Below are 23,920 nucleotides of genomic sequence, written 5' to 3'. Positions count from 1 at the left end.
TGTGTCACTGTCTGTATCTGTCATTTGTAACCCTTATTTATTGTACAGTGCTGTGTAATAGGTTGACATTATATAAATACAATTTTGTTTTCAATATCAAATGAATAAAGAGTGTTTTTGTACAATCAAAAATGCTGTCTGGAATACATTAGGATTAACATAAAGTCCTGTTTGTTTCTGTTTTCAACGGTAAGTACATAAAATGATGTAACTTTTTAAAGGAAAATCCATTATAACAGTAAACCACCACGTTCACCATCTTTAAAAAATTGCCCAGAATACCACAGATTTCTGCAGCCCCCATCCAAATAAACATTATCCAAATCAATATGTAGTAACAACAAAGAGTTTTAGTGAAGAAGGTTTAGTGAAATACACGTTTTTTTTTTAGAACACATACATTTTAAGTTATAACATCAAAGCAATCCGATTGGAATGTGTGTTCCCTCGGAAAAAACTCCCACAGTTCAAATCCAATCATTTTAGTTCTTTTCCAAGCATTATAGTCCATGACAATGGCCCTTGAAATGTGTATTTATATGGCCATTTGTAATCTTAATTAAAAACAATTTGACATGGGGAAAATGGAGGAATACAGTTGGGAGACAGAGACATTCCCGTATTGGCTCCCTATAACAGGGACTGCCTGTTGACCTTTATAGCAATGTCATCAGATATTATTTGATTAATTTGATTCAAACAAGGGTATAATCATTTGAAAAGTTAAAAAACTGAGTGCCAGATGTTCAGGACAAATTTGCAATCTTGTATTTACCAGCAACTTTTTATCAGATATTTAGACATAGTTATTTATTTATTTATTTATTAGTCAAAATAACAGAAACTTTTATTGTCTGTGCCCAATCAGGGACCTATCTATCCCTGACCTGCTCCTGACACATGGCAGAAAATATGAAGAAATCTCTTTAAATGGAGGAAAACAACCACTTCTTTGTCACTGGAACAGGTCTGCCTAATAAAAGATTTACCCCTTCTTCCTGTTCTGGAAAAAATTGTCTGGATTTTGGATTTCCCATCACTTTCTTTTCCAGTGACCTATACATCAGAACACATAAGGAAGGTGAGTCTTGCAGCAGGGACAGTACAGAAATGCAAACTTTAGGATATTTAGAGGAAGGTGATATTATAGGGGTAGAGCATTGAAATTGACGAATATCTTCACTGAGCAATACACGTGGCAGTTCAGCATGTATCTGTATCAATACGGTGTATTTAAACTACAGGCAAAGGAGATCAAACACATTCTAATTTTCAATGCTGTGTGTTTAATGCAAAAATACATGTGTTTAGATGGAAAATTGGACCATTTAACTACAATACCCATTGACATTACCCCTTAGGATCTGTGTTAATTTGTTCATGTTAGAATTATTTTTCTTCCCCTACAAGTCTATAAGAATACAAACGTAGTTTCAAACAGGGTAAATCCAGGTCTGAAAAGGCATACTTGCAGGTCAGATACAACTAAAAATTATATTCTGAATGATCTCTTAGACTTTTCAAACTCATGTCAAACTCAAGCTGGATTTGCAGCTCAAAGTTAGGTGAGACTGACTTGTACCATGTTGCTGCATGATTACTGGGGAGAGGAGAGTGAGGAAATGTTTTATTGCTTGCAGCAGACAACCAGTATTTAGTCTAGGCAATGTCACTTTACTGGAGCTCAGTAACTAAGGTGTAATGATAATGGTACAGCTTTAAATTAGTGACTTTATCTCACAAGAACTGAAACATGTAATTCAGCCATTGCAGAAATGCAGCATAGGTTGTTGCAATCATTTATGGGAAACTGCCTAAATCAGAGAGGCAGCAGCAGTTAATAAATGGAAGAAGAGGGGATTCCAGAAAGTGGTATGATCCTAATTTATGCCGTCCTGAGTAATATTATTATTAGGCCTGGAAACAGCAAACAGCTCTCATTTGCACCAGATCATTTTAAAGCCCCCATTGAGCTGACGTTTCAACTTTATTTTTATTCCTGGGTGCTTTGTTTACTTCTTTGTCTGCGTGTGAATAGGAAAGTGCAGGCCACCTGTGTATCCATATGCAGCACTGTCTGTTTCCTTTCCTCTTACAGCTTTTCTAAAAATGATTCCTGCAACTGTTTGCTTTGAAAAAGGAATCAGTTTCCAAAGATGCAGCCTGAAATCTGAGCAGAATATTTGGATATCTTGTCATAATTTTTCTGGATTATATTTGTTTGCCTATATCATGAAGGGAATATTCCATTGCTAGAAATTGCAAAGACTAAATCACAGCTGTTACATTGTACCTGAACCAGAAACTAGTCCAAGGTCAACAGGTGACAACACAAAGGCATTGCACAAATTCTTCTAGATTTCAGATACAGAATATGCAACAACAGACGGACTATAGGGAGCTGTTGTAGAGAAAATGATTTAAAGCAATTTAAGTGTAGGATGAGCAAAATTATGCACTGCTTAAATACTTAAATTCTGAAAGAAACACATCAGCACAACAATACAATGGCAGGGATTGGCACTGCCATGAGAAACACATTATTAAAATTATCTAAAATTACCATTTAGTATTTTCATGTAGTTTAAAAGCATTGAAAATACCCAAATACGTTACATATTATGATTGAAAGCCTTCAACAACTCACTTTTACATACTGTGACATATGTTTTGATGCAGTCCAAGCAATTTCAGTGGGTAACATGTCAATGGGAAAATGCATGGGGGTGAATCCATTTAGACCTAATTTAGTAGAAATAGCCATAACAACATAATTTCTGCAGACTTTCTGGGAAATTTACACATTGCACATAAATGCTTTTTTGCCAAATAATTTCCCCCAGCCATGTTGCTAATATGTATTAAAGTGCCCTGACTGTTACCCCAAATGGGTATTTACAGTTACAAGTATTAATGTCACCATGCCTCATCTTTCCTGTGCTTGGGCTCAGTTCACTGCCTGCATGTTTTCACAATGTAGGGTTGATAAAATTCTACATGTCCCAGAGCCCTGGAGTTGACAGTGATACGCTATATCCATAGTTCAGTGTTAGCTTCATCTACAGTAATTTTAGGAAGATACAGGACTTTCCTTGCTCTGCACCTGCATCAAATCAAATACAAGTTAAGTGAATGGGAAATGGAAAAATAAACTGAACCTAATGCACTGCCCCTGCAATTATTCCATTAGATGCCTTTTCAGTAATCTTCATGGGATCCAAATTTAACATGCTGGGCCTGAGTTATTAAAGCTCTCCAAGACTGGCGAATATACACTTTTATCAGTGAATCTGGGCGATCCACCAAACCTGGAATGGATTTCTTCAAAGGCATTTGCTAATTGCTAGCGACTATTTTGAATCCTGGACAGATCCATTGCAGGTTTGCTGCATCACCCAGCTTCACTGATATAAGTGTATATTCTCCAGCCTTGGACAGCTTTAATAAATCAGACCCACTGTGTCTTGACTTTTCAATGTCACTAAATACCAAACCTGTTTGTCTGTGTCAGGAAACATACATTATTCATTTTTCTGGAAAAAGCAACAAGAAAAACAATAATTTGCAGATATTCAACTCCAAACTAACTGTTGTGAGTTTAGAAAAGTCTTCCTTCAGAATCCTTTAAACAGACCGTTAGCATTCATGGAGATCTAATAGAACTGCTGTCAGATGGTAAATGCACATATCTGTCCTTTGAGTGAAGTAGTTGATGTTCCTTGGAGAGAAAGATGTTTTGTCAACTTTAAAGTGGAAAAACAAGTAACCTCATTTCCTTTGAATAGAACTCTATGTAATCCATCCAGATGACTAAAACATCTTCTGAGGATGGCACAATGGTAGATAGTAGCATCATAAAGAGTACTGCTTATCCTGCTAACATCTGCACTCAGAACATTCTGCCCATAAGTGTATTATTTCAAAGTGTTAATATGCTCATTGCTATTAACTTAATTAATCCTGAGAGGACATTAGGCTTATAAACACCACAAGAAAAGGGCACAAAGCGAGCTCAATTCCAGCATTAAAATCGTATTGCATTTGGAATGCTACCTTGATTGCCTGATGGTAAATGTTTATGTTCTATACAGAAAAATACCAAAGTGATGTATTTTTAATTTTTTACTATAGTGCAAGATTGTTTTTTCTGTTACTATTTTTACATTTTAATTCCTAAAAATTGTGGAAATTGGTAAAAATCATTATCAATGCATTTCATCCACCGGGTATTTTATGTTTTTTTTATGTTTTTTGTATCTTGTTTTTGCCACAAGTGTTATCTAATTATAATTGAGATTTTGGAACATTTTTTCTGTTTTTAGGTTGTCTGTACAATAAACTGCCCCTTGCTTTGGTTGATTTTGATTTTCCTAATTGTTTACTCATTATTGGTTCTACTTCCCCTTGGTTGCTCTACCATTTCACACTTTCTATCAATTATTTTTTTCCTTTTTCTGTTTCTTTCAATATTTTACATTTTAAAGTGCCTGTGTTTTTTATCCCGGAGTTAAGGCTATTTACTTAGCAAAGCAGACTTGTGCTCTAAAAAGGTTAGTTCACTTAGCTTTTGGAAGCAAAAAATACCCAATCACATGCAAAGAAGCGGAAAAAAACAAAGAATTTTTGCTTAGAAATGCCATTTTTGAAAAGTGTCATTAACAGAAAAAGTGCCAATTAGGGTGTTTTAAAAATCCATGATCTTCACTCTTCCTACGTACTAATTTGCGTTTATTGCACTTGAATGGTATTCACCTTTATTTATTAAGGTAATTACCTAAAGCTTTATACCTTTTGAGTGCAATAACGAAAATTTACCTACCTCTACTTTTTTTTTTTACCTTTGTATATTTTTAAATGCATTTGCACAGAGATTGTAAAAAACTAACACTTTTTGTTGGAGGAATCACTATGCAATTGTTTTACATCTTGTAAAGTATATCTCAGCCTGTAACAAGGTGGTTCTAGGTGAGGAACAATCTAGGAGAACTACAAGAATTCTCTGTTTTAAAAGTAGTCATTTTAAAATAGTCATATTACTTATGGTTTACTGAACACTTACAGAAAAATAACAATTGAAATGAACATTTCCAATCTTGCCTACAAACCAAAAAAAAGCTTGAAGGAGTTGAAGAATAACCTGTAAGTGCAGGTTATTTAAATGTACTGGGATACACAAATTTTGGTAGTCTTCTGCAGCATCACTTATACATAATTCAAATATGGATTTAAAAAATTGTGGTCCAATGGTAAATGGACAGCCTTTATAGGAAACAAGTCATGTTCTGCTACATTTGTCAGCCAACAGTGGTACAGTTTCACCAATAATAAAATTGCCTTAAGCTATCACTATCTATTTTGAGATGGAGAAAGTTCTGCTCTCTGTAAGTATGGTAGGTTGACAGATAAAAAAAAGTAATAATACATTAGCAAAACTTTCCTGCTTCAATTTCAGGAAAAAAAAAATCAACATAAATAAAATAGGAGTGCTTATATAAGTATGCCTTGATGTATTTACAAAATCAAAAATGTATTAGAAGTGGGAATATAATTAGAAAATGCTGTTTTCAAAAAGTCACTTTCTGTGTTTGAGATCTTCCGCTCTTCTTGTAGTGCTTACAGTTTTAAAATGTTATGTCATTTTTAAAAGATTGGTTAGTTGAATTCCAGGGAAACAGATAAATGCACGGAGGAAATACATATATGAGAGATGTTTTGTTTGTCAGAGGATTGGTTTTCCTACCATTGCAGGTCTGAAAGCCATTTCAAACTACACAACCCTGTCTGGCAGGATAGAACCTGATTTTCTGTGCAGTAGTTCTTACAATTGAAGGGCTCCATTCAACCCCCACCCTGTGATTGGACTATAAAAGAGAAACAGGAGACTGATGATGTACTTGCTCTTACTTTTTCTTCTTCTTCTCTCGCTCTTTGCACAATTGATTGGTTTCTTAGGCTGCTTCTCCTTCCCTGTATATAGGGCTTTCTGTTACCCAGTTGTAATGAGATACTTACATGCCAGCATGAAAAAAATAAACATTTAAGGATATATTAATGAATACAGACTTGCATGAATCAGTGTTCCTTTTGTATGCTGGAATTCCACCTTTATTTAAAATAATAAAGGGGATAACATTGGAGGTATCAGCTGGGTTGATATAGAACAATGATACTTTGGGTATTTTCTGAGTGATCCTGTGATTAACAAGATTTTATAACCCTCACAAAATTCTGGGATTCTTTTCTTATAACCATAGAGATCTGACAAAATATGTAATATTTTGATGGTACTTTAACACAGCTTTTACATCTTGGTATTTAGTACATCAGTATATCTGACATTCACCATATATTTTCTGCTGGAGAATCAAACGGGTCCATGTGTTTTTAATGGCAATGATTTATTGATTCTTAACCAGGTAATATCTAGTGAATGTCAGATTCACTGCTTTATACATAGATTGTATAAATCGATATAAATAACATTTTTAATACTTAGAATTTTAGGATTTAAATACAATTATACTGAATAATACTAAATACATTTTCTAAACTGCAGTTCTAACTATTCTCCTTCACCATAGTTCTGTAAACAAAACCAGATTGCATTGTTTGCTCTGAAGGCTATTTAATGTGTTTGACAACTTTATATTATTAAATTCCTGGCATTGATTAACAAGGACTAAACAATTGTGAGAATTTTTAATTTATCTCATAGGTTAAAGCCCAGGGCTCTAATACAAATAGTTTTCTGGCTAAGGCCTTGTAATGTAGTATTTTCTGATATTCTACAAAACTGAATTACAATTGGCACAAGAATTCAAAATTTTAGGACAATTTCTGCTTTAAAACCTGATAGCCTACTTCTTCCTAGCACCATAGCCTATTCTACATTTACATTCCCTGGCCCCAAATTTTTTCAAGTATTGGCCACCTACTTTTCAGTGAGCCGTATTGGCAGAAATGTGTCCACAATCCTACACTACGTGCAATGGGTATGACCCTCTTAAAGTCTTTGGAGTCAAACCTTTAAATACAGTTTTCTGCTGTCCTGAAGATGGGGTAATTCTAGGTGTAATTCCAATGGGGTAATTCCAGCAAGTATTACTTTAAAGATGAACCTCTTTTTTTTTATATATAGAGACCCTGCTGTAGCAAAGTAAGGACATTTTCTTGACAAATGAGAAATTCAGTATCATATGTCATCTTTTTATCAGCAGCCACTGGCTGAATCAATATCATTTTGTATAGTCAGGAAGAAGATAAACTAATTAATGGAAGGCTAATGTTCTGTTGCTTCCATGACCACATTCATCAGCGTCTCTGGTCGGTGCAGGAGAAGGACCTCGCTGGGGAAACGCACTGGTCAGAGCCGCGGTCCACGCCCCCGTTCAAATTCCTGGTTCAGGGAAGTCGGCGGGCTGTGTCTTACAACACAACCCGCCCACTCTCCCATTGCAGGCTCAGATCTGCGATAGCAGAGTGGGTGGGGTTATGGCATTATGATGTCACCATAGGAGAGGTTCCGCCCCTTTTATTGACAACCAGCATGCGCGGTCAGGAGCCGGTAATTTTAGTGGTCCGCGGGACCAAAAAGGTTGGCGACAGCGGCTTTAACATTTGGAAGAAACTTTGCAGATTTGTGCTGTAGAGAAATTTAAATAGTCAGTTTTTCTTACCAGAAAAAAAGTCTGAAAGGCTCTTTTTCAACACTGTGAGGATGTGAGAATAACGATGTAACTGTTAATTTGAAATTTTTGGCTGGTTTTCGATCTATTTATTCCTTAGTGCACAGCTTGCCATGTGCACACTTTTTCTCTTCTCAATGTACTGAACTGATTGCTCACTTTTGCTATGAATAAATGCCTAACACTTCATTGAAGAAAGGTAAGACTTTTTGTACTTTTGCATAATATTACTAAACAGTCTTCGCCTTCTCCAGTACAGGGGACAAGCCTGCACACTCAAAGGGTAGCAATCAGATCCCCATTCTTTCACAATCTATTCTGAGATTTTGAAAAGTGGCATTTATTTTTTGTCAGCTCAGTCTGTTTGAAAATTGAAATGACATACTGTAGACTTAACAGCACTTGACATGAAATGTCACTTTTCATTTCACCAGCTCAGTCTCATCACCAAAAGATATCCTAAGGGCAAAGAAGGATATGTTGAGAGCAGCACAGACGGCTTTATACCCAAAGTCTAACTTGTACCTTGGGAACTGATGAAGCTGTGAATCACAGAGCAATAATCTATGCATGCACAAGCTCAAGCTCCAAACTTTCTTCCTTAAACTTACATAATACATAATACAATTTATCTGATCAGTAACCGTTAATAAGCCTGGAGCTGAATACAGATGAGCCTAGTACAGCAATAAACATGTATATATATTCTGGAGCTCTTTTTCTTAAAGTGAAGCCAAGGACATTTAAGTATTTAAATATTTCTAACAATGAATATTTCAGCTTTTCAAACAAGCCATTGATTACCTCTGTAGTTGCTGGTACTGTGGAACAATGTATCCTCAAATTAAGAAAAAAGAACTGACATTGTTCAAGTAATTTTGTCAGCAGCTCAGATCATCCTGTCCCCCTCCTAGAGTGTATTTGCTTACCTTCTAATCTCTGTATACATAGACCAGGAGCTCCTGGAGAAGGAAACACAGCTGTTGAGAGATCAACCTTGAAAAAATTTGGTGTTTTTGCTGAGAAATTGGAGCATGCATTGCTCCTCAATACCTGTAGCTACAGAGGTCAGTGAGTGATTATTTTAAAGCTCATCTACTACTTGTTAAGAAAAATGCAAATTTCTTTGGACTGTGAACCAGTACTGTGTATTTGTCTAATTATGACTGCAATAACAGTTATAGCAGCAAAAAAGAAAACATTGTGTTATACCTTTGTGGCAGGAATCAGTCATAAAGGTGCACCATGCCCCCATGGCTTTCATTTAAAACCTCTTGTTCTGATCACCAGCTCAAATCAAGGTTTTAAAGTTTAGAGGCATGAAAATGTACACCAACTCACAATTTTGTGATTATTTGTATGGTGTTGTAATATCAGGAGTGATCTTTGTCAAATAATTTTAGATTTTAGGCAGCTGGATCATGCAGATAAGATAACTAATATTAACAATAATTGTAGGGTAATATGGGATGATATGACAAATGCTTTCTGCACAGAACTCTAGCCTTTCAATCAACCCTGCACCATCTACCTTCCCCCACCAACATGTCCATGGAACAGTAGCATGCTCAAACATCTATCTTTTATTGCTGTCCACTGTTATTTCTATATTTTGAAGTCAGGAATAATATCCTCCTGCTGGTAATTTAATGTTTCAAGCCTTGTTGTTATCTTCCTTTGTCTCATGGTGGGATTTTATAACTCAAAATATATTTAATGTATTGCTGAATTGCAACTAATTTTGAAAAAGAAAAAAAAAAAGTTAATAAATATGACTTTTCAAAGCTCTGGAGAGCTATGTTTTTATTAAATTTTCAACAAAACTCATTGGTAATTATAATTCTGTACACATGGCCATTCCTGTGTTTCCCAAGGTCACTAGATGCAATACATTTCATAAGAAAAAGCCAATGTTGCAATAAGCAGGTCTTTGGAGATATGAGTTTCGGAAGCTTTCAGAAAGTCATTGAAAATTTTCATTATTGGCAAGACACCACTAGAATGAACTAAAAGTATGAAATCAAACAATGTTCTAATTTTGTGAGAAAATACATGCACATTATGAGCACCTGCATATCCTTCACATCAGTTCTCAGTTTTGGAAGAAAAAGGAGTAATAAGTCCTTCTCAAACGTTTAACTAATAAAACATCCCAAAATTGCCCAGAATCTTGGCAAAGGTACCTATTTCCCCAGGCTTCTCCAAGCCATGTTAAAGCTCTGCTTTATACAGCAATGTCACCTGGCCTCAGACATGTTGTCCTTAAACCACCATTTTTTATTACACTCACCTGTCCTAGCTCTGTTGGGTTCCATCTTCACCCAGAGGAAGATCTGGCACGTTTAGTAGGGCTCAGCCTATTTGGCCACCTGATGATGACAGCTCTTCTCCTCTGGTGATTGAATTGGCTGAGACCTATTATACCTCTCATTGACAGGAATAGTAGGGCTCAGTCAATCTGGTCGCTTGATGATGACAGCTGTGATTGTCTGATGGTCTAATATACCCTCTCAAGTTCCGAATGACCTGTCAATGATTGATATAGTATAGTATATAGAGGCATTCTGGCCTCTATTTAGGACTTAAATTCTAATTCTTTATGTTTTGTTTCAAAGCAAACATTCCTATTATCTGAATACTTAAACATGGGATAATGTCGACTGTTATTAAACACACTCATTCACCAAAACATTCAGCCCAGTGGTGATGTTACTAATATGCAAATTTTGGCTTTTTGGTGGAATACATCAAGTCTGTTGTAATTAATGAAAAACAGCATGCATTCATAAGAAGAACTACTAGCCCATATGGGAGTAGACTACTAGCCCATATGGGAGTATCAGAATACCGAACAGAAGACTGGCAGCTTTTCATAGACAGTTCCACTCGAAGTTTAAAATCTGTTTTACTGGATAATAACAACTGCTATGCATCAATTCCAATTAGTCACTCAACAAATAATAAAGAAGAATATGAAAATTTTAAAATGGTCTTACAAAAGCTTTGCTATCATGATCACCAATGGTCCATATGTGTTGATTTAAATGGTGAACTTCCTACTTGGACAACAAAGTGGATACACAAAGTACCCATGTTCCATCTGCTTGTGGGATAGTAGAGCATAGCAGGATCACTGAAAAAAAGTGACATGACCTCCAATGGAAAACATGAAATAAGGTGCAGTGAACATCATTACCTAACCAATAGTTGACAAAGAAAAAATCATTCTTCCTCCACTACACATAAAGTTGGGATTAATGAAGCAATTTGTTAGAGCTCTTAACAAGGACGGTGATTGCTTCAAATACATTTGTAGATTCTTTCCTGGATTGAGTACTGAAAAAATAAAAGCAGAAATCTTTGATGGACCCCAGATTAAGAAACTGATAAATGATTCGAATGACTGATACTGAAGCTTCTGCCTAGCACAGCTATGTCATAGTTGTCAAGGGCTTCTTTGTTAACCAAAAAAGCACAAAGTGATAAAGAACTGGTACAAAACTTGCTCTTAAACTTCAAAAATTTGCGTGCTACTATGAGTATAAAGGTACACTATCTCCATAGCCATTTGCAAAAATTTCCAGAAAACCTTGGTGATTTCAGTGAGGAACAAGAGGAGAGGTTCCATCAAGATATTATAGTGATGGAAGGAAGGTATCAGAGCAGATGGGATAGACACATGATGGCAGACTACTGCTGGAGACTTCAACGTGATTGTCCTGATCATCAGCATAAAAGGAAATCATGCAAATGGAGTTTTTCGATGACTTCTTTGTGATTACTTCTGTAAATATACTGAATATAGAATATATTGACATTAAGTATTTCAAAAATATAATTTTGTATAGGCATATCTAGTTTCATTTTGCTTAATTGTCATGTTTCATTAGTTTTAGGTGTTTTGAGGTTATTATTGAGGTCAATATTTCAAAAACTAAAGCCAATCTAGTAAAACCAATACCATACTTTGAATCTGTGCATCAAACATAACCTAAAATGACTTTAATCTGTTTGGCAAGAAAATGTTTGTTGACCAGTGTAATCTTTTAGGCTATGTGTAAGGGCAATAATCTTCAAACTGACCAGACTTTAAAAAGCATTCTTCCCACTGACCACTGTCCTACTATACTCTGAGCAGTGGATATAGTTTTACAGCAGGGGACCCCCAAAGACCTGAAAGTTATTTCAATGGTTTCACCATGTGAAAAATGTCAAGAAGCTGGGATTGACCAAGAAGAGAATGAAGAAGGGCCACTCCATCTTGCCATTTATTAACTATTGGAACTGATTGAAATCCCTGGTTTAAAGCTGCATAAAAATGATTTGTTTATAATATTGTTATATGCATGTGTTAGGGTAATAGTTTACGATGCATGGCTTATGTGTGTAAAGTCATAAAATTCCTGTTAAGCGTTTCTGTACAAATTACTGCCTTTGTGTCCTTAACATGGCTGTATAATCTTGAAATAATATTTAACCAAAGCATAGCAATACTCTTTTCTATTAGAATAAACCTGCCTGTATGGAAATTGTGGACATTACATAGAACACAGCTGTGAATCACACCCCTTGTATCCGGGGAAGGCAAAATTAGGACAGTGGGTCTTGGAAGAGATATCCACAGCAAATGTACCTGCAATAATTCCATTCAATGAAAATGTAACCAGAGAGTGCAATGGCAAATAATGAAAAGCATACGTTTTCCACCAAAGGAAGAAAAAACAAATGGGATATAAATAGGTGAGGTCAGAGCTCTGGGTAAATTCTGTTGTTTGGCTTTAGAATGGTATAGATGTTTTAGTGTTCATCTTGGTATTTTTCACCTGTATCCCTATGGTGTGGTTTTCAGTGCCTGGTATTGCTGCACTCCTAAAGGAATAGACAGGTAGTACATTGTAATTACTTCCACAGGGAAATAGGCTTTCCATTGCGCCCCAAACTATTTCATGTCTACCCCAGTCCAACCATAATACAGCTTTAAACAAAGTTTATTTTCCAGTGTAAGAACACAAAATAGTTCTCAAACAATACTTTCTTTAAGAAGAGTAATTTCTCAAACTGACACAAAAAATAAAATATATCCATTAAAGCTATTTGTCTCATGTTGACCAGTAATTTGGAGTGACAGAATTTCAAGGTTTCCATGGAGACAATAAACTTTTTTTGTTGTTTTGGAGAAACACATTTTGTTTCTATAGTTTCTATTTTTCTTTGTATAAGTAGCTGCTATATCGGTTTTCTGAATAGGCTTGTCTTCCAAAAGAACAAATCACAATTTTTTAATGCACTTTTTAATAGCATAGTAAACTATGAAAATAGCTGAATTTATTAAAGAAATTCAGCCAGGATATACAGAATGAGTTAAATGTTATATCTTAACTGATTTGACCAGTAAACTGGAATGTGCCTGTTATGGGTTACTGCACTTTTTCTCATTTTCATTGCTTCTTGACCTACTTTGTTTAATTAGTCTATAGACATAAGATTGTTGTTGCAGTGGAAAAGCAAACATAATTCCCAAAGATCATATGGTTATGTTAATCGCCAGCATCCTAAAAATGTATTGTCTGCACTGCAAACATTTTGAGAATCTCAAAACTCATCCTGATTAACAATACAACTGCAATAGCCATAGCTTGAATGGAAAATCTTCCACCAATTGTTAATAGGGAGGCATAAAGGTGCGTACACACTTCCAATTTTTATCGTTCAAAACGAACGATCGATTGGGCAAAAATCGTTCGTGACGCCGACGAACGAGGAAAGTCGTTGGAAACGAACGACCGGACCGGCGGATCGGATTGGACGACGATCGTTGAACATCGTTCGTGTGTACGGTCGTTCGTTGATCATCCATGATCTGAGCATGCGTAATGAATGAACGTTCGTTCACTTTCCTGTCGTGCACATAGTTCCTCTATCGCTCAAACGATCGTATCTATTGTGTGTACAATATCTACGAACGATCGTGTCGTTATCTCTATGTGCAGGATCGGTGCTATACGATCGTTCGTAGATATCGTGCAGGATCGTTCGTCGTTCGTTTTCCAACGATAATAATTGGAAATGTGTACGTAGCTTAAGACTAAACTTTACCTTTCTGCCGAAAAAGAACCGGTTTATCCCTTCCCTATTCTTTTCAAAGCTAAAAAAAAAAAAAAGTTTGACTGTAGATATACTTTTAACATTAGCACATGTTGTGTGTTATACTGTATACATTTTGGAATTTAATTTCAGGTATGAGCTGGTAGGACAAGCATGCAAACAAGATTAAACATAAAGCAAAGAGTTTTACCATGTTTGAGGAATGATTAGAAACATCAACCAAGTAATCTAATATTAAAAATGGAGCTAACCCCTTGTGCTTGCAATTATTTAAATTTGCTTACCTGTCCCTGTTCCATTGTGGGGGCTGCTTTCTTCTTTGTTTTTCAGGTCAGCCCAGGGTAATATAACTCCTGCTCTTTCAGTCCCTGCATCAGCAGGGAAATCCAGGATATTACAAGCATAGTGGCTTCCTACGCAGTTATGGCAGGTAAGTATGATTTATTGCTGAAGGGATATTGCCTGTCCCTTTCTGCAATAAAGTATTTCCTGATCACAAATTTTGAAAGTGGAACTTTAGTTTCCCTTTAATTGTTGCTCTTTAATGGTAAAAAAAATGTTTATAACTATTTTCTTGCTTGTAAAGGTTTTGCCATAATCCATATAAAACAAAATTCTTCTTTTCAGGGTTAACATAATTGTGGTTTAAGCACATTTGTAATAGGGTCACAATGTTCTGTTTTGAAATCCTTGACATTGCTACGTTCATTTGCCAGAGGTACATACTAAAAATATCCATAACCCTAAAATGCAAAGACAGAAATGCAAACTTGTATATTTCTAAAATAAGTAAATGAATTTCTGTGAATAAAAATACACTATTGTTTTAGCTATCACAAGTTATGCCAATGTATGTATGCATAGATTGACATAAAAAGCAAGTAGAAGCCAAGGTAGTAGGATAATAATTAGTTCAGTCGAGCAAAATGCAAGAACATGTAGTAAAATCCCTTATTTATAGAATGGAAATGTAAATGCACCATTAATTTGTCCTCCAAAAACTTGTTGTTCTGATTCTTATTTTAGACTGCTACAGCAGTAGGGCTTGTGAAGAGACCCTGTCAATAAGCCTAAAATGTATTTAACGTTGAAAGTGTTTTTTAAGAACAAAATTAGCATGGGCGAAGGGGGGGATAAAGAACCAAAGACTGCAAAAAATGAAAGTAGATTAAACTTCACCTCCTAAATAAACTTCCACCTATAAAACTACTTTTAAAAAATGGTTAAGAATACGCCCATATTATCATATTTGAAGAATTATTGTCTCACAATCTTTCAACATTTGCACTGTTGAGCTATACAATGACCAATTCAATTAGATAATCAGTTTATAAAGGTTTTAGGAGGGTCTCATAGTTATATTTTGATTGATTGATTGAAACAGTTCAAAGTGGGAAATGAAAAGTAAAAATGTGCTATGATCCAACAGTTTACTTACTACCACAATGATTCTCTACTGAAAGCAAGGCAAAGAAACAGACATGAACTATCAATTTACACTCAATTTGTAAATGGGTGGCTGTGGTGACCAAACAATCACATTTACCTGTCCCACTGTAAGGATTAACAGGATAGTTTTATCAGAGTTGATATCCTAAGAGCAGGGTCACACAAGAACTATTATTTCAGAATTTTTTTTTTAAAAACAGCAGCATCTAGAGATCCCATAAACAGGATAACCAATATGTCATCTCACTGTAGAAGTAGATGGGAAATGTGTTATTCTTGTAAAGCATAAAAAATTACAAAATTACAGGCATGATATTACTTAAAAATTATATACCAAAATCTTGAAATGGGGGACCATATGAACCCCATGTATAAAGCCTCGCAAAAAAATATTATAAAAAATATACATAGTAATACAAAATGGAATATAATGCCATCTGTGCAATCTTATGACTATTCAATTGCTTAACACATGCAGTGGGTTATTTTTGTAGAGCCATTAGTCTAGGTCAAACTATAAACTGTTCCCTGAGCAAGCCTTTTATTATAGTAATGACCTTAAATAATGTAATGCCCTGGGATTAAAGAGAGACATTTGGGTTTGCTTCTTGTGCTAAAATTGTTTGCTAAATTTAAACATGAAAAGGCTGTCAGCCTGTACATTCATTTTTTATAAAATTTCAGGCAAAAAAAATGCAGTGTACAGTTGTCATCAGTCAATCCTGAACCTGAATGACCTCATCAACATGGCAGTATGACTGTGAGGGACCAATTTAGTAATAGCTTATATAATATTTGTAGAAGACTCAGATGATCCTGTGTAAATATAATCATCATAACTCAGCACATTCATGAATTTCCTATTAGATGGTTAATAGTTTGACATTTTTATTTGCAGACGAGAGGGAAAATAAATCAAATCCCTATTACATAAAACAGTATAAAATTTCAACCAGTGACGAATACTGTTTATGGTAAAAAGGCACTGGGGTGAGACATTTTGGAAGAAAATTCTAATGTCTGTAGGGGATACTTCATAATGACCAACTCCATTCTAAATTGATGTTTCCAGAATACCAAACAGCCATAAAGTAAAGTCATATGCTGAATTCTCTTATCTCTCTAAAGGGAACATTTATAAAGAAGCTGTGATCAGATAACATATTGCCACTGCTTTCTTTGCAACCTTCTAAAAATTGATGACAACTTTTGAAACTCCTGATTTAGGGTTTTGATTGCCATACCATTTTTTTTTTTTAGTAGAGACAGTTAAAGTCATTAATTTGAATGGGGTAACCGATTGCCATATTTATATGCGGTGTTTAGTAAATTGCAGCAGCATACGCTTCTTTACAAAATGGTGATCAATCTAAAAGTGGGAAATGGGTGTTTGAACTAAACACCATTGATTTCTATTGTAGCGACAGCATGCTTTGGTGGTTTTATTGGTTTAGTGCATTAAGATGCCATTGAAAATAAACGGCACGTCACTATGACACATTTAAAGCTGTATTTCACTGTTAGTTACTGCAACATTTAGGTTGAAATGGGTCCTATAGGTTACTTCAATAAGGCATGTCAAATAGATGAGGAACTCACATAAAAGAGAGTAACACAGTTTGATTTGACGTTAAAATACAACTAAACCTAAATGAAGTTTGGGGTATTTGGTAATGTTTATTACCCAGATGACAGATGGCGATCTCCTTTTTTTAGCTCACCACTGAAGGATCTTGAACAAGCAGATCTTGAACATTCACAAGCAGATAGATTTCTTAAAGGGGCTTGATGACCACCACAAATAAAATTGTTAGCACACCATTTTCAAACTTGTTAGTTGCTTTTACATAACTAAGTCTCCCTAAATTAATGAAGCATGTTCTGTGTGAGTAAAAGCTGCACCCTGATGGACCCTGCACCCTTATTTGATTGGAATTGCTGCAAACACTTCTATTAGTGATTTCTATTTAACCCTTCTGAATATTAATGACAAAACCATTTAGCTAAACTCTTAATAAACCATGCTCCACAAAGACATACATTGCAGAGAAATGGTAAGGAGAATATCTGAGCTTTGTCAGCTGAAGGTAGTTCACTTCCTCAGGTGCAGGAATCGTACAGCAAGGCAACTGCCAATGTAAGTAGCAGGATCAAAGTCACTGATCCAGCACGTTTCACATAAATCTCTTGAACTTTATTGATCTACTATTCCATTACACACTTCAAAACGATGGCGATAGTTTCATGCTTTGGGGGCTCGATCACAGGAAATGGACCTAAATGTTAAATATTAGTGCCAATGGCTATGTGATTAGTTGTAACCCTGTATATGTTGAGTGGTGTCAAATAGATCTTGGGATTAAAAAGAGCATACTTAAAAATGTCATGCACTGCTCCTGACCAGTCCTTTGAACCAAATATTTTAATTAGAATATAATACAAAAGTGTATAGTTCAATTGAAAAGTATAATACATACTGCATATGCTTTAAAAATGTTTTGATTGCAAAGATCTTTCAAATTAACTGAGCATTTAGACTTGCTTCTAGAATACCACAATGACAACCCAATTTTACAGGAACGTCTTTTCCATCTTGCATAGATCTGCATTATTTCCTAAAGCTATTTCTGTTGCTGTGAAAAAGTAACTGAAACAAGCCATGTCTATAACGACAGTAAATACTAACCTTTCCTGTTGCCCATGGCCCTGGACATCACTTTGATCCTGTGCTGGGTTTCTTGTGGACATCAGCAGAAAATTTCCTAGCACCAGAGTTGTGTCCTTTGGCTTGAACAATGGGAAAGTATAGTATTTATGTCTTTTTATACAGGTATGGTTTGCTTCAGCTACTTTTCTATAGAAACAGGGTCAGTGTAATGACCCTCATTAGTACAAGGTATGGAAAGCATGTCTCTATGATGTGGAGCCTCAGGATCCCAAGCTAAGGTTGCTAGGAATGAGCAGAGTTATTTTTGCTAAATTGGATTTGCTCTAAATTTACAAATATGTGGGCAAAAATCTAATCTTTCCATCTTCTTCTGACGTAAAATAGAAAAAGATGTATGAATTATAAACTGTAAATCTATATCAAATAAAGCACATTATAAATATACAATACTATTTGTTCCTAGACTTAAAAAGACATAAATTGGTTTGATCTTCATTTCTTTTCTGCAATAATAATTACCACTAACAATATTTAATGTGTGTATTAACTAAAATGCTCATTAAACATTAGGATAAAATAAGCTTTATTAGAAAAGCACTATCTCTGGAACCTCTCGATCCAATTTAAACTCTTTAATTTTCTATTCAGCAGGTGGCCAGCTTTTATGATATAAAGAATACGTGTACTAAATGGTAAGGTGACCTTTTCACAATAGAACAATTAATATAAAATATCCAGCATGTCATTTCCCATTGCCAATCTCACCCAAAGACATTTGAAAAAGATAATGATCTGAAAACGTGTCAAGGAAATTGCATTAGCAAATTTATACAGTGGATGGTTCATGCAAAAGTGACTAATCACTGACATCTCATCACATACCACTGAATATTCAGAAAATGCCTTATTGACGTACAGCTAACAGGGGACTAAACCATGACATGTTCCTTCCTTCGCCTGCCCAGCTCATGAATGCCTCATGCACAATGGTCTTCAACTTTTATTAGCAATACAGGAAAACATATTTCCATCCCAGAACAATGCATGCAGTTTATGATAAATGGAATAATAATGTTTTAATTATTTTCTGTTCTAAATGTTTTTTAAATGACACCTCATTTGCTATGTATGGCAGGGTCACTGTGTAACATATATAATGATATGGACAGTGTCTTTGAAAGAGGTGAAAAAAGCAATGTTTCTTGCGTTGGTTATGGGTTTTCTGTCTATAAAAAAAATTTAAATCCTGTGGTATTTAAAATAAATGACAAGCTGTTTAAGAAAAAATAGGCTCTACTCTGTCAGTGAAGTAGGTTTTGAGCTTCTGAGCCATCAGCTTTTAGGAGATAAAGATTTTTATATGTTAAGCTCAGTAAATGTGTATTGGCTGTTGGAGTTCAATAAAAAAGAAGCTATCATTGAGGTGCTCTTTTAGTGTGCGTCATCTTTATATGCTGATTTTTTTAACTGTGCATCATTGTTTTGCAATAGGTTTTTGGGGGGCTATAGCTTATATGACCCCTTACCTCACAGCATTTACATCCTCCCATAGGATCCTATAACAAGGGATCCTACATTTCTAAAGTTGAGTAACCCTCTAGCATCGTGTACTTTTTAAGTCTTTGGTGTCCTAATTTATATACTTTTAATTCCATGAATAAATGCAGGCTCAGGCTTAAATGTAACTTGCATTTCTTTACTTGGGATAACCAAAACTCACATGGAACTCCTACATCAATTGGACAGTAGATATTGGATGGGTCACAGCATTCAGAAACATCATGCATAACTTATTCTAGTTGACACAACACTATAACTAGGCTGATTTCAGAACTGCTTTTGCTATTCCATCCTCTCCCCATTAAGTTACAAACTACTTTGCGCAATTTGAGAATGCAGCGTGGTTGCTGAGCGTAACATGTTGCGTCTGGCTATTGAGCAGCCAATCGCTTTTATTAACTTCAATGCAACCGCCTTCAACCACCACTTACGGCAGTTGGAAAGCATTTTAAAGTGATTGCTTCTTTTTACACATCGACTTTCTTAAAAAATTAAACCATCAAACCTAAAGCAGAACTGCACTTAACCACATGACACAGAGGTTGAGTGGAGTTTACGTTGAACTGCAATTGACACAACAACCACAGGATCAATTGCATGATATCGAAGAAAGGCGACTGGGAGTGTCTAACAGTAGCAGTTTTCAATTGCAAGTATAAGGGGCCTTACAGTAATTAGAAAAATGTCTCCAATCCCAGGACCTTAAACTGGACACACAAACTTCTACAGAAACCTACTACCCAGCCAGGGAAAAGTTAAAGGGAGAAGGGAAAGATAACTTCTCTCTCCGGGAAGAGGAGAACTGCCAAAGACCCTCGTCTTTAATAGAAAGCATTAACTAAGGTCGCTCCTAAAACATTGAAGACTCCCAGAACTCATTCCTACATATGACTTGTTAATGCTGCCAAAGAAGCACTCCAAAATGCTGTATGTAAAAAAATATTGACCAGGAATAAGTAATACCTAAAATTTATTTTCCTTAAAACTTTGTTAAAAAATTACATATTCCAGTGAAACAAAAAAAAAATAAACACAATGGGTTAGACTAAGCTGGTATTTATATTGTTGCAGTCCTCATTGGGGTGAAGATACATAAATACGAAGAAGGCACAGAGGAGTACAACGTACCCAACCACCATTATTCACAGTATGTGATACTGATAATACAGATACTCTTAGTCCACCCTTTTAGAGTGAAGGGGATGGATATTTCTGCTCTTTTTCCCCAACCAGCACCACCATCATACCACCTTAATGAACAGTGCATCATGTGTAGGAGCCAACATTCATCCACCATCCTGAAAACTCACAGCAAACTCATTATTAGGTGAATCCAAAGCACATCCCCATTTCTGATATTTAAATTTTTTTTTCTCTGAGGAAGGTTAATAATAAGGTTTGCATATTAAAATTTCATTTTTTTCTCAGGCGGTAACATTAATTACATTTTATTGACTGCATAGAAACTGCATCCCAATGAAATTATTGACATTCCTGAAGATATTAAATGTTTTTTTTCCTGAACAGTCCTATTCCCAAGCAGCTGTGAAGAAGTATACTGTATGTTGATGTCTGAGTGACTCACATCCTAAGTTTTGAAAGCGATCAGCAGAAGGATATGAGTTACTTTGAGCACCCAGCACTGTGGCGGAATGCTCATACATATCACAGAGTCTGTCTTGGCTATCCACAAATCACTGAATGAATTGGGCTGTCTCCATCTAATGGCTTATGTTATTTTTAGATCAAATTTGCCACTCAGAAGAACAGCTGGACTTTCCAAAACAAATCTACTTTTAGAGATGTTTTGACATCCTACATGGCTTGACTGACTTACGAACCTGTAAAACAGGAAGAAAATAATTTATAAGTAAGTAAAAGCACAATAATATACGGCAGGTAAATTGATTCAATTAAAATATTGCAGTCTGTCACATCCAGGAACAGATTGGGTAATCAGGTAATATAGCCATAATTTCCCTTTAGCTTTTTTATGATTATTTTGCGGTTGAGTAACTCATTAGCTGTTATTTTAATTATCTTTGCTTAAAATGATTTTAACTAAAGGGTATAGCAAGTTCTAAAAATAATTACTGTACTGAATGCATCCGTGACAAGTTATTGAGTTTCAATCATCCTCAAATCACTGCACATTCATGAACACATATTATATAAGCACAAACATACATTGAATTTCTCTATCTCTGCTCTGAAATGCAAAATGAACTAGGTTAACCCTTGAGGAGAGCTTTTAAAACCTCCATGTGAAGCAACATATATAGCAGAATCCCTCGGGTCTTGCTGTGTCCGTTTTGTGTGCAACCTGGTATTTCTTTACATTTAGTCTTTCTTTTTTTTCACTTCTCTGTTTAATATATGGTAGCTATGCTGGCATTCAGGGTCCCCCGGAGCCCTGGAACCTTCACGCTTGGGCTCTTGGCCAGGACTATATCTTGACATGCCAGCAGCTCTAAAGCCCTTCATTCAAAACCATTCCCCTGCTCTTTCTCCAAGGACTTTGAGTTACATTGACTGTCCTGACAGCTTTGTCCATTTGGAATAAAAAGGTAAATGTGTTCCTTACTTGTAAGCAATGGCTACTCTTTCCTAATGATTTTTTAAATAGTTTTTACCATGCACAAAACATAATAAATTTGTATTGGGCATTTTAAAACTATGTTGTAGATGGAGTAGCTGTGTGATCATGAAAAGTGCACTCTATTGGAGCAGAAATTCAGAGAAGCAGCACTGTACAGAGATTTTATAGATTCAAAATGTAAGTAATCAAGGAAGTTTTAAAGTGGAACTAAAAAAAAATGACATTTACTTTTATAGGTGGAGAGCCATTGATCCCTCTGGAATCCTAGATGAGTTGGTTCCAAGCTGAGTTGTCTTTATTCTTCATCTTGGGCTAGACACTGGGCATCACCATCTTCTTCTACATTATTCTTCATTTACCACCTGATTTTGCATAGCACAGGTGCAAGATCAGGTGATGTACTTCTGCAACTGCCCATGCGTGTGATAAGCACTATTTTTGACTAGAGCGAAGCCCCTTCTGCCCATCCCTGCTGCTTCTCTGCACAGGAGGAACAGCCCACCACCTCTCATTCAGTCTTTACCACCGAAACGGTAAAGACAGAAAGGGAGTGGCCATAACTTATCTAAAAGTGTTAACCACCTACAGTTAATGTTAGAAACCTATATAAATGCTATATAGGTTTCCAAAGTGTTGCCTTTAGACATTTTTGGGCATCATACTTTATGTTGAAACGTTGGTCCAACAGAGAATGGTTACTCATGTCCCTTTAAGCCATGCACAATATTTGGTAAAAGGTAATATTGATATCCCTAATATTTGTGCTTCTCTTTCTTAACCTCCTGAGCGTTACACTGAGGTCTAGATTTCTGTACCAAAAGTGATCCATTGTTTTTCATGAAATTTTTTTTTTAAATTGTAGACCTGTAACTTACAGAAATATGTCCGAACAGGGGTTCTAGTAGATATTATGAATATAAAAAATGTTTGAAACACACAATCATTTAAAAAAAAAAAAATTACTTTTAATAAAATTAAAGGAAAAACACAAAAATCAGCTTAAACATGACTACATAAACAAAGCTTGAAGCCATGGCAGGGGTCAGGCAGACGGTGATGTCCAGGTCCAGGCAGAGATGTCAGAGTCCAAGCAGAGGTCAAAGCAGGCGGAGATGTCAGAGTCCAGGCAGAGGTCAAAGCAGGCAGCAAATGGTCAAAATTAGGCGAAGATCAGCAAAGGCAAGATAAGACACAGTGTTACACACTAGCCATCCAGGGAATAAGTGGCAATTTTTAAAACTTTGATTCTGTATTTATTGGGGTTTGTTTTGAATTATTTTGTATTGGATTGGATACGGGAGTTTGTATCCAATCCAATACAAAATAAGAATTTGAATTTCCAAGTTATTTACTTTTATTTTATTTATTTATTTTTTTGTATTGGATACAGGAGTTTGTATTCAATCCAATATAAAATGAGAGTTTGAATTTACCAGTTATGTACTTTGTATTAATTTTATATTATTTTGTATTGGATACGCAAGTTTGTATCCAATCAAATACAAAATATAAAATTTGAATTTCCAAGTTATTTACTTTTTTTTTATTTTTTTTATTTTTTGTATTGGATTGGATACGGGAGTTTGTATTCAATCCAATACAAAATGACAGTTTGAATTTACCAATTACACACTTTGTATTTATTTGAATAATTTTGTATTGGATTCAATACAGGAGTTTGTATTGAATCCAATACAAAATGAATGAATGAGTTTCAATTTGAATTTCCCGCACACGTGCCGACGTCATCACGCACGCAGGGAGGAGCCGTCCGTTTTTTTTTTTTCTCCGCCGGACGGCTTCTCGTTTCAGAAGGCACCCGGCGCTGGAACGAGAAGGACGTCGGACGATCAG

The 23,920-nt window shown here is 35.6% G+C and overlaps 1 protein-coding gene across 1 annotated transcript in view; it reads right to left on the bottom strand.

Moving 5' to 3' along the window:
* The window catches only part of LOC140334713 (sialate:O-sulfotransferase 1-like), a 328,520-nt gene that overhangs the window by 155,136 nt on the left and 149,464 nt on the right, over positions 1-23,920 (bottom strand). Inside the window, exon 2 of the mRNA XM_072416987.1 lies at positions 1,674-1,691. Within this exon, the coding sequence (XP_072273088.1) occupies positions 1,674-1,691 (18 nt within the window). The remainder of the gene's footprint in view (positions 1-1,673; positions 1,692-23,920) is intronic.

This window comes from Pyxicephalus adspersus, chromosome 1, assembly GCF_032062135.1.
Source record: "Pyxicephalus adspersus chromosome 1, UCB_Pads_2.0, whole genome shotgun sequence".
Lineage (NCBI taxonomy): Eukaryota > Metazoa > Chordata > Amphibia > Anura > Pyxicephalidae > Pyxicephalus > Pyxicephalus adspersus.
The sequence above is the reverse complement of the archived record's forward strand: the minus strand, read 5'-3'. Positions and strand labels throughout refer to the sequence as shown.